The sequence below is a fragment of the Salvelinus sp. IW2-2015 genome, linkage group LG20, assembly GCF_002910315.2.
Source record: "Salvelinus sp. IW2-2015 linkage group LG20, ASM291031v2, whole genome shotgun sequence".
NCBI classification, from domain to species: Eukaryota; Metazoa; Chordata; class Actinopteri; order Salmoniformes; family Salmonidae; genus Salvelinus; species Salvelinus sp. IW2-2015.
This window is the reverse complement of record NC_036860.1, coordinates 24,545,373-24,559,186: the sequence shown is the minus strand read 5'-3', so window position 1 is coordinate 24,559,186 and position 13,814 is coordinate 24,545,373. Positions and strand designations below refer to the sequence as shown.

Genomic DNA, 13,814 nt, shown 5'->3' with positions numbered 1-13,814 from the left:
ATTACACTATGCATCATTATTTACTTTTGTATTTTAAAGTCAACTCGCTTTGTCCTCCACCAATGTCCSCTAGCAAGAAGGGTGATACACGGTAGTCATTTTGGATCTGAACATTCACCATGCACCACTTGATATTGTGTAGGGTATGGAAGTCCATGCTACTGGCAGGCTCTGACCTTCATGCTATCCCTCTGGTCTTCTGCAGGTGGAGAAGTTGGATGGAAAATGTAGTCGACAGCAACAGGAGCTGCAAGACTCCAAGGACCAGAATGAGCTCCTGGAATTCAGAATACTGGAACTAGAGGTGAGGACGTCGGACGTTCAGGCTGCTGCACAGACACTATGGAAGCTCTAGTCTTTAGTTTTAGTTTTTAAGCTCTAGTTTTTTTTATTGCTAATTTACCTAACGTGGACAATTTGTGTTACTACCTTACACAAGCTTGCATTTTCAAAACATAACATTTAGTGGAATTATACATCCTTTTTACCTCAGATTAGTGATGTTAATATAACAGTTTATAGTCATCAAGATGATGCTACATTGATGCTACAATATCTTTGGTTTGGTACWGTTGGTTTTATCAAACACGCCTGTCTGTCGCATGACTTAGAAAACTCAAATGGCATAAATAATTCGGAGCAATCTCTGTATAAAAATCACTGACCACAAACAAATKCACGGATTTGACAGTAAAGCTGTCACTCAAACGAAAGCCAACCTCTGTCACTATGTAGAACTACCTGTGAGGTGATGATTTGTTGAAATGATCCAATGAAAAAAGTGGCCAATCATTTTCGTATTGGCCATCTACCGTAAACAGATTAGTTGATACATGGCTGCCATAGGTTCTCATCGATCGACAAGTAAATGTAATTTACACAAGTTCYTTGTGGTTTGTCTTTTAGAAGAGCACAAAAGGTACATGTCATTATTGTCCAAGTTCCATTGATTTCAATACAATATCTATGCGATTAATTTGCGTGCACTATTGATTCATGGTTCATGTGCAGTTTATAAGGTACTAATTTAGAAAAAAAACAAGGACTCTGAACACAAGTGTGACACGTACAGTGGGGAGAACGTGTATTTGATACACTGCCGATTTTGCAGGTTTTCCTACTTAAAAGCATGTAGAGGTCTGTCATTTTTATCATAGGTACACTTCAACTGTGAGAGACGGAATCTAAAACAAAAATCCAGAAAATCACATTGTATGATTTTTAAGTAATTCATTTGCATTTTTTTGTGTGTACACAAATATTTAGATACATTCCAAACATTATATCAGTAATGCTGAGCGATTAACCAAAATGTTGGTTATTTTCGTGTTTTAAACAACTAAATGACAACTAATTTTGTTCGGGTTATTTTTGTGAGCGCAACGCTCAGTTTCTCTAAAATCAGATCAAGTCCGAACTGTGCGATGTAGTAGGGAGTTGTAGTTTTCAACAGGCCAATATTCTACATGGTTTAGCACAGAAAACGTGGTAATTAATTACATTGACCATAATCAACCYTAATCAAGGACTCCTTGTCCTGTCTGAGACGGAGAGAACAGACAGAAGAACGTGCGATTAAGAGGGATGGAGAGCAGTTGCTTTGTGAGGTATCTTTATCTGAAAATACATGATCTACGATTGATAGTTGGTATTCAGCAGTCAATCAAGTATGCCTTATTTAATTTGAAGAACTACTAAAATAGTTCTAATAGTAATTTTGTCAGACAGCATAGGCAGCAGCTCTTTGGAGATGAGATGATGGAATTAAATATTCAAGTTGTCAAATAGGCCTAAAACAAATGTAATATATGCAATTTGAATAAATGGTAAATAAGTGATAATCAGTAATGGGCAGTCACTACCATCATGGGACTTTTAGTAATTGTTTCATTCTACGTTGTTACAGCATTCAACCCAAATAATGCATAGTGCATTTAATGTCCCCCCCAAAWTGATCAAAATCGAAAMCCGTGATTGTTTTTAAAATAATCGAACTGAAACCGAACCGGCCTCAAAAAGTACTAATCGCTCAGCACTAATATCCGTCTTGTCTCTGGGACCTGTATTCCTCCCCTTCCCCCAATGGCCAGGCTCAGACAGGCTCYGAACAGGGCTTTGTGCATTCTGTGCTGCAGTGCAGATACTGCAATAAGCCCCCAAAAGAACAGTGCTTCCATCTACTGGATAGAGAACAAAACAGCAGGAAATYTCCCTCCACTGACTCCCTCCGCTGTCTTCTTTGTCCAACCATTCAATCAATTTAACCAATGCTGTTAAATGATTCAYTAAATGACTTGTTCCTCCTGTAGGAGCGTGAGCGGAAATCCCCTCCGTTTAATCATCTCCGCATGCATCCGTTCTCCGAGGGTGTCAGCGCCCTGCAGATCTACTGCATGAAGGAAGGAGTGAAGGTATAACCCGTCTCAYCAATGTCTCATTAGTATTACAAGACATTATATTTTGTCTTTCTGCAAAGCAATCTTAGGTGAAATAGGATGCTGATGGTTTATTTTGATCCTTCCCCAGGATGTCTGTATACCTGACCTGATCAAGCTGCTAGACATTCTGGGTGATAACGGGGTAAGCTTGCTTGGAAGGGCTCTATAACATGTTATTACTGATGTTTTTGCAAATAAAAATGCACTCCTCCTTTGCGTGAAGACTTGAAAATCAGGCTTGTTTAACCTTTTATTTTATTTATTTTTTAGAACTTGCGAAATGAGGAGCAAGTGGCCATTATTCAAGCGAGCACTGTCCTCTCTCTTGCTGAAAAGGTATGCAAATACAATTCAAATATTGATGCTTAGTTCAGAGTAACTTGTAAGCAATTAGAATAGCCATTTAAATGGCATTGTTTCTTATCTGCGTTTTGTTGTCTTTGTCTCCCCCTAGTGGATACAACAGATCGAGGGCACAGAGGCAGCGCTGCATCAGAAGATGATGGATCTGGAGCTAGAGATGGTGAGTCCCTTCTCCGTTCACATCCCTCACTCACAGTCACTTCACACGGACTCGGCTTGACTTGAGAAGTGTTTACTCGGTTCCTTGAAATGAAAGTGCCAGATTTCTGTGCACAATACGATGGAAGAGATGCTCAAAGAACTGTAATTTCTGAGTTGTACATAAGTACAAAAAATACTTCCGAATTCGAAGGCGTGTAGACAACATTACCTATCACTAACCGTTGCGTGATGTTATTGACTGGTGAGGTTGGTACGGAGTTCTTCAGCCACAGTATTGCGATCAGAGCACTGACCAGAGAGAACTGTCCTCCACAGGAGATGTTCTGCAAGCAGAAAGGCTATTTGGAGGAGGAGCTGGATTACAGGAAGTCAGCCCTGGATCAGGCCTACGTGGTGAGTGCCCTCCAGCTGCATTCCTACTCATTCAGCCACCTACCTTTAAATACAGGCTTACTTTTTTATTGGCCTCAAATGTATTACATTTAATATGCGGTTTGAACATACTGTGAGTGTAACATAAATGTGTGTTTGTGTGTGTGTGTGCGTGCGTGCGTTGTGCGTGCGTTCGCGCATGCAATCCATACACCTCTCCCCTAGCCAGTACCGACTTACTATAAATGATGAATATCTACACGTATCATTATCGTCACTGTAGCTAACTCCCGCCCTTGACCTCGCCCCGCAGCAAATCCAGGAGCTGGAGGCTACTCTGTACAACGCACTGCAGCAGGATAAGGTGATCGGATACGGCGAGCCTCTCAGTGACATGCAGAAGGATGAGCTTCGTACGTCCGTGGAGAAGTTACGCAGGCAGATGCTGAGGAAGAGCAGAGAGTTCGACTGTCAGGTCTTGGCTGAGAGGATGGAGCTGCTCCACCAGGCCCATCAGGTACAATATACAATCATATGTGAGCCACCACCTGGGTCCGTTCCTATGTGGCAACATTTGAAATGATGTGTTCCTACGCTGGATAAAACTAGAGACTCCGAGCTAGAAAAATTAAATGTAACGTACACTGCGGTTGAGGAGCAATGAGAAAGTAATTCTGCTTTGAAAGTTGATAAACTTGGTAACCCCATTTTTGAGAAAATGGCGCGTGAATGTTTTGTTGTACCTACTGGAGAGCTACACTACCGTTCAAAAGTTTGGGGTCGCTTTGAAATGTCCTTGTTTTTTAAAGAAAAGCACTTTTTTTTGTCCATTAAAATAACATCAAATTGATCAGAAATACAGTGTAGACATTGTTAATGTTGTAAATGACTATTGTAGCTGGAAAATGATGATTTCTAATGGAATAGAGGCCCAATATCAGCAACCATCACTCCTGTGATTCCAATGGCACGTTGTGTTAGCTAATCCAAGTTTATCATTTTAAAGGCTAATTGATCAATAGAAAACCCTTTTGGAATTATGTTAGCACAACTGAAAACTGTTGTACTGATTAAAGAAGCAGTAAAACTGGCCTTCTTTAGACTAGTTGAGTATTTGGAGCATCAGCATTTGTGGGTTCGATTACAGGCTCAAAATGGCCAGAAACAAAGAACTTTCTTCTGAAACTCGTCAGTCTATTCTTGTTCTGAGAAATGAAGGCTATTCCATGCGAGAAATTGCCAAGAAACTGAAGATCTCATACAATGCTGTGTACTACTCCCTTCACAGAACAGCGCAAACTGGCTCTAACCAGAATAGAAAGAGGAGTGGGAGGCCCCGGTGCACAACTGAGCAAGAGGACAAGTACATTAGAGTGTGTAGTTTGAGAAACAGATGTCTCACAAGTCCTCAACTGGCAGCTTCATTAAATAGTACCCGCAAAAKCCCAGTCTCAACGTCAGCAGTGAAGAGGCGACTCAGGGATGCTGGCCTCTGTCCATATCTGTGTTCTTTTGCCCATCTTAGTCTTTTATTTTTATTGGCCAGTCTGAGATATGGCTTTTTCTTTGCAACTCTGAATACTGTGTCTCAGAAGCTTCTGTCCATGAGTGATGCAACTCGGGGGAAAAAAGCATTAAAGACAGAGTTAATGAGTCCACCCATGATGGGCTATTAGAAGGATAATAGACTCTTGCCAAGTTGATTTCTATTTTTAGGGACTTGAAATGTATTAGTGGATGTTTGCCTACTAATGATAATGACATGAAGAAGGAGATCAAGAAGGAGGGTAGGGGGAGCAAGCTCCGCGGTCTTATTACAGTATGTGTGATTAATCGGTTTTCTGACCATTTCGAACAGTGTGAACACAACAAATACAATAATAGTTTATAATTTACAAACAAATTATAATCAATCCCATATAGTCTGTTCTAACGAAAAAGGTTTTAAAGTCTTTAGTACAGCCAAGATTAAAAACAGCTGAATTCATTCCTGATTTCAACTGCTTTAGCTGATGTTGCGGTTTATTTATTGTTTAATTACTCAAGGCTCTCTTCTTTGTGCTGAAGTGCTTTTAAGAATTTGATGGTATAGCAATAGCCTATGAAACTTCACATTAACTTGACTCGTCTCTCTTCATTTTTACCCACAAACAAAATCACTAGTAGTCCCATGTAGCTTGGTAGAGTGAGGTGCTTGCAACTCCCACAGGGGAAAAATATGGAAAAGTACAGAAATGTGTGCGCTCAAGTAAGTTGCTATCATATTGTGTTTTATTATTCGCAGTGTAATTTAGCAGCTTTGACATGCATCGTCCAAATTACGGCTGAAGGGCGATCTAATGCCGACGTCCCGGCGACATCTTGCCAATGTGCTAACGCTCTCCATACTACATCGGCCCGATTGTATGTATTTTGTATACATCGGGRAGAAGTCGGCGAGATGTATGTGRGCTGTCTGGGGTGATGACATGCACAAATGCATGAATGATCGATTGATATATTGAAGTAGGCCTTTAGGCCAATATATATGTAAGTCATGTTAAGACAGACTCTTAGTCCTACAGCTCCAAGTCATTTCAAGAAAAACTTTTAACCCACATGTCCCTGAATTTACCGAAACATGTGTATTTTACACTCTAGCAGTAGGCCTACATTAAGATACATATCATAAAAGACAAAAACTTACTGAGCATTTCATCCTCAAAGCGCCATGAAGGTCTGCTGGCCATCCTCAAAGCGCCATGAAGGTCTGCAGGCCATGAAGGTCTGCTATACATATTAGCAGTGAAATAAAAAAACGAGTAGCCTACCAATAGCCGCCAGTCTAATAAATCAATGTAATATACACAATCACAAAGAAATCCATTAATATTTTGTTTAGGAAGGTCATAAAAAAAACGTGACACTAAGACAATTTGTTTCAAGTGAACAGAATGGCATGTTTTAAGATGTATTTCTCTATGCTATAGTAGCCGAGGCTATGGTTGCTTCATGTCCACGAAATTAATTAACTTGTCATGCTCTTTCAGATAGGGTGTAGCAATCGAAACGTCTGGCCTAGCATGTACCTCTGTAGGGAAATTTATTTGGGAAAGTAAGCAAGCGCCAACAAGCTTCATAAAGACTCCCTCAAAGATGTCCTTTGGTGGTTTCAACGAGCATTAACAGCAACGATGGCTGACAGTAAAATACTATGACGTTGTGCACTGTAACAGGCTGTACCATAGCGCAGCATCCTGCAAGCTGTGCTGCAGTATGATGCAACTTCTTAAAAGAGGAACCACTGTACACGCCATTTGATGACTTAACATGAGGGATGACTCAACAGGTGCGGCCAGTCAATTGGACTTGTCGCTAAAGTGGTTCAGTGAACTTGGTCATTCCTCCAATTCAGTGCCTTTTGAGATGTGTAACTTGGTACAAAATAAACTTTTAATTTCACCTAATTTTGACATTCTMTCATAAAGAGCACAGCTCAATAAAAAACACGTTTTTCCATCTCAAGAGGTGAAATAAAAAAATGACTATAGTAAGTGCCTTTTGAGTGCCAAATAAAGTAACAGGGTTGACCGTAACAGGGTTTTAAGATTTCATCTTAAATCAGCCGTACATCCCCTTGTGACAGGGGAAATTGAAGCTTGTTGTGTGCAACAGGGGAGGGAGAATTGAATGCAAGCTTCACAATTTTTTTTAAATTGTTACAACATTTCTAGCCTGTTTATCTACGGGTAACAGGGTTGACGTTTTATGCTTGATCCACTCCGTTTTCCWCCAGAAAACACCAGAAAATGCCCATACGCTATGATTTGATTAGTAGATGTTCAATGTTTATTTTATTTAAAAAATAAAAGTTTCACCATATTAAAACGAGTGTTCAGTTCACATAACAGGGTTGACCTTAAAAGGAGGGATAGGGTTTTATTTTTCTTAAAATGAATCAGTAATCACATTAAATTAATATTAATCTTCAGAAATGACTTTGAGAAACTTTGGCGAAATGTTGGGTTTAAGTTGGTTTAAATCTTCKAAAAAGTCACAGAGGCTGCATGGAGGGACATGTCAAAATGCAGAATTTTGGCACTTTATTTTTATAGAAAATCTGATTTCTCATGTTCTCCCTGTGGTCTATATTAAAGGACACTTCATTGAATATAACTGACTTTTACAATTCGATACTGGTGCACAATTTCTACTTAAAATATCAAAGGGATGCAAAAGGCACTTATTTCGTGGAACGACCCAAATATATGTTTGCTCGATGAGTAGCCTTGTCTGACACTTTATACCTGAAAGTTTGTGTTAGTCCCCAGAGCTCATGTCCAGCTCAGTGGACTTTGCGCCAGACATAGCGTTTTCCTTGATGGCCAAAAAGCTCAATTTTTGTCTCATCTGACCAGAGTACCTTCTTCCATATGTTTGGGGAGTCTGCCTTTTGGCTAACACCAAACGTGTTTGCTTATTTTTTTATTTAAGCCACTCTTCCGTAAAGCCCAGCTCTGTGGAGTGTATGGCTTAAAGTGGTCCTATGGAAAGATACGGCAATCTCCGCTGTGGAGCTTTGCAGCTCATTCAGGGTTATCTTTGGTCTCTTTGTTGCCGCTCAGATGAATGCCCTCCTTGCTTGGTCCGTGAGTTTTGGTGGGCGGCCCTCTCTTGACAGATTTGTTGTGGTGCCATATTCTTTCCATTTTTTAAAATGGATTTAATGGTGCTCCGTGGGATGTTCAAAGTTTTGAATATTTRTTTTATAACCCAACCCTGAACTGTACTTCTCCACAACTGTGTCCCTGACCTGTTTGGAGAGCTCCTTGGTCTTCATGGTGCCACTTGCTTGGTGGTGCCCCTTGCTTAGTGGTGTTGCAGACTTTTGGGCCTTTTAGAACACGTGTATATATACTGAGATCACGTGACAGATCATGTGACACTTAGATTGCACACAGGTGGACTTTATTTAACTAATTATGTGACTTATGAAGGTAATTGGTTGCACCAGATCTTATTTAGGGGCTTCACAGCAAAGGGGTGAATACATATGCACGCACCACTTTTCCGTTTTTAATTTTTTTGAAAATTTTTAAACAAGTTATTTTTTTCATTTCACTTCACCAATTTGGACTATTTTGTGTATGCCCATTACATGAAATCCAAATAAAAATCCATTCAAATTGCAGGTTGTAATGCAACAAAATAGGAAAAAACGCCAAGGGCGATGAATACTTTTGCAAGGCACTGTACCTGTATAAGTCAACATATGACATAAACTCCCTTTGATAATTTAACTTTAGGGATTCACACCTGCACCCACCTTGCTGAAAGAAAGGTCGTTAAAATATGTCCATAAAGAACAGATGGATGACAGGACTTTCACAGATCCCGAAAGTCTGTTCAAAACATAGAGTGCCACACTCACACCTGACATTGACTTGATATTGATACTCTAAGCAGTTGAAACATTTAATAGAACACATCATATGTTTACTTGAATGAACACAAGGTTGTTCAACTCTAAATTGTAGTTTTTAACATGGAACATAGCAGGCTGGGAGATGACGCTGCCGTTGCAGTTCCTCAATGCTACAGAAGAGGGCGATGCTCCATTTATTTACAGTTTACACTGACTGAGTCACTCCAGGGGTAGCAGCATTGTGCCAGCCTCTCACACGCACCCAGCTGGTGAATCACTTACCAGGCCACTCCAAGGGCAAAGCTGTCAGCATCACCAGTCCCATGGTTTCCCAGAAAACATTTATTGTTTCAATAAACCATGCCACAGTCGGATGCTCCAATGGAATGCGAAATGTACCTAAATAATCTTTACTGATACACCAAAACTGTAATACTGAAAATACATCTGTACATGACTGTTTTCCTAACGTTTTCTCTAATGTTTATTTATATTTCCAGTGTTGATTCAAAAACCTATGAAAAATATAAATGTATGGAGCATATTTGTGTTGGCTTGGCACACAGTTGAGCTGTAGCATGCAATGTTACCGTTGAATTAATTTTGTATATTCGCTAAGGGAACAACAATATTTGCTTTACAATCTTTTCAGAGAATCCGGGACTTGGAGGATAAGACAGACATCCAGAGGAGACAAATCAAGGATCTGGAGGAGAAGGTAAAATGGCCGGCAGAGTTATTTACCGTCAGACAGGTTTTGCTCTCTCCTCTCCCCTGTCGGCTATAAACTGACCACATCCCAAATGCCATCCGATTTCCTATCTAATGCACTACTTTTGACCAGAGCCCAATGGGCCCTTACCAGAAGTAGAGCACTATACAGAAAATAGAGTACAATTTGGGACTCACACCCTGTGATGCTTCTGTAACCTGAAGGGGTCTGTTAAAATATGTCATATAATGRGTGGTTATCTCGAAGGTTTTCACCCTGACTGACACTCAGACTACCCTTTCCTCATAGCCACGCACCAGGCAGACCCCTCTGAACCCCACATCACTGACTAGTTAATGAGCCACACATAATGAGGCGTGGCCTGTAGTTCTCCTTCCCTTGTTGCACAATACAGAGGGAAATGAGGGGTTCAGTTATGCCAGGACTTTGGTCATTTCGGAGTTAAAGTTATATACGAACCAAGTTGTACATGACTCAGAGACGCGGCTTGTGTTTTATGCTCTGGTCTACAGACATTCTCAGGTCAACCAAGCTCTACTATAGCTCTGCTATAGCTAGGCTCTGTTATTCACCATAGAGGCTAGGGCTAGCCATAATCAGGACTAGTTCCCCCTACTTAGTAGCACAGTGTCTTTGTAACTTCCTAAAGCTTCCTTTGTTCCTGCCTGTGGCTAACACGTCTTCTGTTTTCCCGACTCACTCTCTCTCTCTCTCTCTCTCTCTCTCTCTCTCTCTGCAGTTTTTGTTTCTGTTCTTATTCTTTTCTCTTGCCTTTATCATTTGGCCTTGATGTTTTTGACATCTCCTGCAGCAGAGGTAAGTCTGTCCTGGTCGACAAACACAGAGAATCTTCCCTTCCTCCTCTCGGCACTCTGTCTGTTTCCCCTGTTGTTCTCCATCTCCCTCGCGACCATCGGGACCTGTGATAGTCATAGGAGTGAAATCATATAGCTTGTGTAGCCAACATGTCTTTTCACAGTTGTGATTCATAGTTTCACTGTTTAGGGAATCATGCWATATGTAGCTAATCATTTTCCTATTGACACTGGGAGTCATTATTCCCTGGAGCCAACCCATTCTTCCTTAAAAGTTCTGAATAACAGCATTGATTTAGTGCTTACCTTTGTCAGACTGTGACTTTGTGTTCTTGGCATGCAAGCTTAGTTTGGTCTACCAGCTCCTTTGCGGCTTCTATGTTATCTCTATGGATAATGCTACCACCATTGTTACATTGATCTCATACGGTCTCTCTATGTCTCTCTCTCTCTCTCTCTCTCTCTCTCTCTCTCTCTCTCTCTCRRRRTKTKTKTKTCTKTCTCTCTCTCTCTGTTTGCAGCCTGGAGATTGTGTTTGTGACTGCAGTGGTTTTAATTTTTGGGGGAAGCGAGTCATCTTTTTGGCTCATGTTGTAATAGTGAGTGGTAATGGACATGGCTGGGAATTCACACCTCTTTGATTTGGGACCTCACTCTGGGGATACACACAATGTATGCTGCACTGCACTGTCCTGGTCCTTGGAACATGGAACTTCCCTAAACTCGGTGGGGTAACTGGAATAGAAACCTCAGTCGGAAAACACACATACACATTCGCAAACACTCATATACGCTGGACACGCTAACATCAAACATACTGGAAACACACACACACACACAAATATAACACACGCACACATACACAGGCAGACAGAGACACGCACACATCACACGTGCGTGCCCACACACACATACGGTACATACACACACCAAACCCACTCACAGACATCAAGGAAACCAAAGTCTGGGAGATCTTATCTCTGCCATGCAGGGGAACGCTACACCACCTACCACCATCCAACTACACCAAGACTACACCCAGACTCCACCCAGACTTCAGACTGCCGACACCCAGACTACACCCAGACTTCAGACTGCCTACACCCAAACTACACCCACACTTCAGACTGCCTACACCCAGACTACACCCAAACTACTCCCAGACTTCAGACTGCCTACACCCAGACTTCAAACTGACTACACCCCGACTATACCCAGACTTCAGACTGACTACAACCTGACTAGACCCAGACAAGAGAGGAAAGGAAAGGCTTCATCAATAGGCCTCACCAGACCACAGAGTCCTTACTCTCTCCCTCCCCTCTCCCTCTTATAAACCCGAACAGACACTAGTATGTGTGAACGCACCCCTTCACAGGAGCGACGAGACCTGACTCAGGGCCCTGTGAGCAGGGTGACTGACCGATCTGATGGTGACTGACTGACTGTTCTCTGACCAGGAGACGCGGGACACGGGACACTCAGGACAATGTATCTCCCCTGGTCGGAAGCAGATCAGGGGACGGCAGAGCGAGAGAGAAGGATGGGAGAGAGAGGATCCACTATGTGCTCACACACTGACCGGGCTTCTGTTTTGAGACCTTCACTTTCTTTGTTTTAAACCAGTGGACAGAATGGACGTCTCGATTTCTACTTCTTTTCCTTTCGGGAACAAAACCAACAGTCCCAGTTGATCCCCATGTACCAAGATTTCCACAGAGAGAAAAAAAGACCCTCTCTATATACATGTGTTGATATGTACATTGTGTCTTGATGATTTCCTGTAGTTTCTTTCTTTCCTTCCTTCTGTGAATGTGAACGCTGTCCCCTCCACAGTAGAGCTGCTCGGCAGTCTCTAAGTACCACAACGTATGGATTGCTCTGTTTGTTGTGGCGACAGCTGCAAACGAACTCTATTTCCTCGATTGTACTGAACTTAAAAAMAATTGCTATAATAATATTTCCCTCCCCCCTTTTCCCTGTCACATTCCCTCTATTTTGTACTCTTTCAAGATAATCAACTGTAGCCTACCAGCAGGAGTTTCATGGTTTATACTGAATGACGTTTAACACTCCCTTTAAAAGAACAGCAAGCTGTAAATACTACATCCTGGTTACCTACCTACATCCTAAACAGCTCTGTCTGATTATGGTCATTGTCATCTCAGCAAAGTGGCCATGAATACTGTACAGTACCTCTTGCAGCAATGACATGTCATTTGCTTTACTCTTTCTCTAACACCTTTTTCAGCACCATGGACACCACAGGGGTTGGTTCTAACCTTCCTGCCCCCCCCTTCTCCAAACTGAAATAGGAGAAAGTTGATGCAATGTATACCTGCCTGGTTCTGCTTCTCTCCTTTCACCCTGACTATGTCCTGGTCCTGCAATATTAACTACCTTCCCCGTCCAACCCCCTCAGCCACATCCACCCGAGCTAGCTTCCCCTCCCGACCCTATTCAGAGGCCTAGGAACCTAAGGCATCCCATTACATACCTGTACATACATGAATGTGGCCCACTTCTGTTACGTTACAATGTAGGGGAATGATTGACACTATTTTGGAGCAAACTCCGCTAACTAGCGATTGCCTTAAATGCGCTATCCCCATCAATTTGTAKTTTCTTTTTAACGATTATGATTTTGGTCCGTTAATATGATTACGTAACGTTGTACATTTCTGTTCACCGAGGTTTTTTTTTGTAAATCTTTACCCTCCTGTTTTCCAATGAGAATTTAACGCCCTCCTCTTCTTTCAAGTATATTTWAAAAAACAAAAAAGGGATAATGATGAAAATAAAAGTGAATGGACTTCAGTTTTAAGTGTCTGTGTTTTGGTGACATCTTGTTTCCAAATGTCATTTTTGGTGGCGATTGACTTTTCAGTGACCTGTTTTTACAGTGTGTTTCAGTTGCTCCAGCTCAACAAATAGGACTAATGGAATCCAATGGCACTGACTGAGGTGGGGAAGGAAAATGGGGTCTGGTTGTTAAGGCATATTACTGTGTGTGATGTGCTCTGCATATGGTACACTTGGCCATCAATTGGCAACAGTATCCAAAACATTTCCCTCATACAGTAGCCATTACCTACCAGTAAGTTAGGGACACAATTGTTTATTTTTATTTGCAATACATTATCAACCTCACGTACTGTACATGTTTTGATTGAAMGATGTTCTTTGTGTATTTTGACCCTTTTCCTTTTTTAGTAAGTTAACAATTGACATCTGTTTGTGTTATGAAACCCAGTTGACTTGGTTACTGAGGACTTTATGGGAACATTATGGGAATAACAAGTGCRTTTTGGCATTTCACTCAAGCAGAGGTAAAGGTCCCTGTTCTCCCACTAATAGAAAAAGAAGATGTTTCAGCTCCTTGGCACTGAGTTTATACCGTGGCCATCTCAACACAGAACAAAGTCAATCCAGGCTAAGAGTCAGTCTTTTCACTTATCCACTCTGTCCCAAGCTCTGCCAGAATAGAATGGACCCATTGAGAGCTCGGGACTACACCTCTGCCAGAG

General features: G+C 41.5%; 1 protein-coding gene across 4 annotated transcripts in view; it reads left to right on the top strand.

Annotated features, from left to right (window-relative positions):
- LOC111981520 (janus kinase and microtubule-interacting protein 2-like) overlaps positions 1-11,364 on the top strand; it is a 36,491-nt gene extending 25,127 nt beyond the window's left edge. For 2 of the 4 annotated variants that reach the window (XM_024012815.2, XM_024012814.2), the window contains exons 13-22: positions 206-304; positions 2,310-2,411; positions 2,527-2,580; positions 2,709-2,774; positions 2,893-2,961; positions 3,279-3,356; positions 3,649-3,852; positions 9,392-9,457; positions 10,212-10,288; positions 10,809-11,123. In XM_024012815.2, coding sequence (XP_023868583.1) covers positions 206-304; positions 2,310-2,411; positions 2,527-2,580; positions 2,709-2,774; positions 2,893-2,961; positions 3,279-3,356; positions 3,649-3,852; positions 9,392-9,457; positions 10,212-10,262 — 789 coding nt within the window. In that variant the 3' untranslated portion in view covers positions 10,263-10,288; positions 10,809-11,123. Of the gene's footprint in view, positions 1-205; positions 305-2,309; positions 2,412-2,526; positions 2,581-2,708; positions 2,775-2,892; positions 2,962-3,278; positions 3,357-3,648; positions 3,853-9,391; positions 9,458-10,211; positions 10,289-10,808 lie in introns of all 4 variants that reach the window. The other 2 variants (XM_024012812.2, XM_024012811.2) reach the window with 1 other exon arrangement.
- The last annotated feature ends 2,450 nt before the right edge of the window (positions 11,365-13,814 follow it).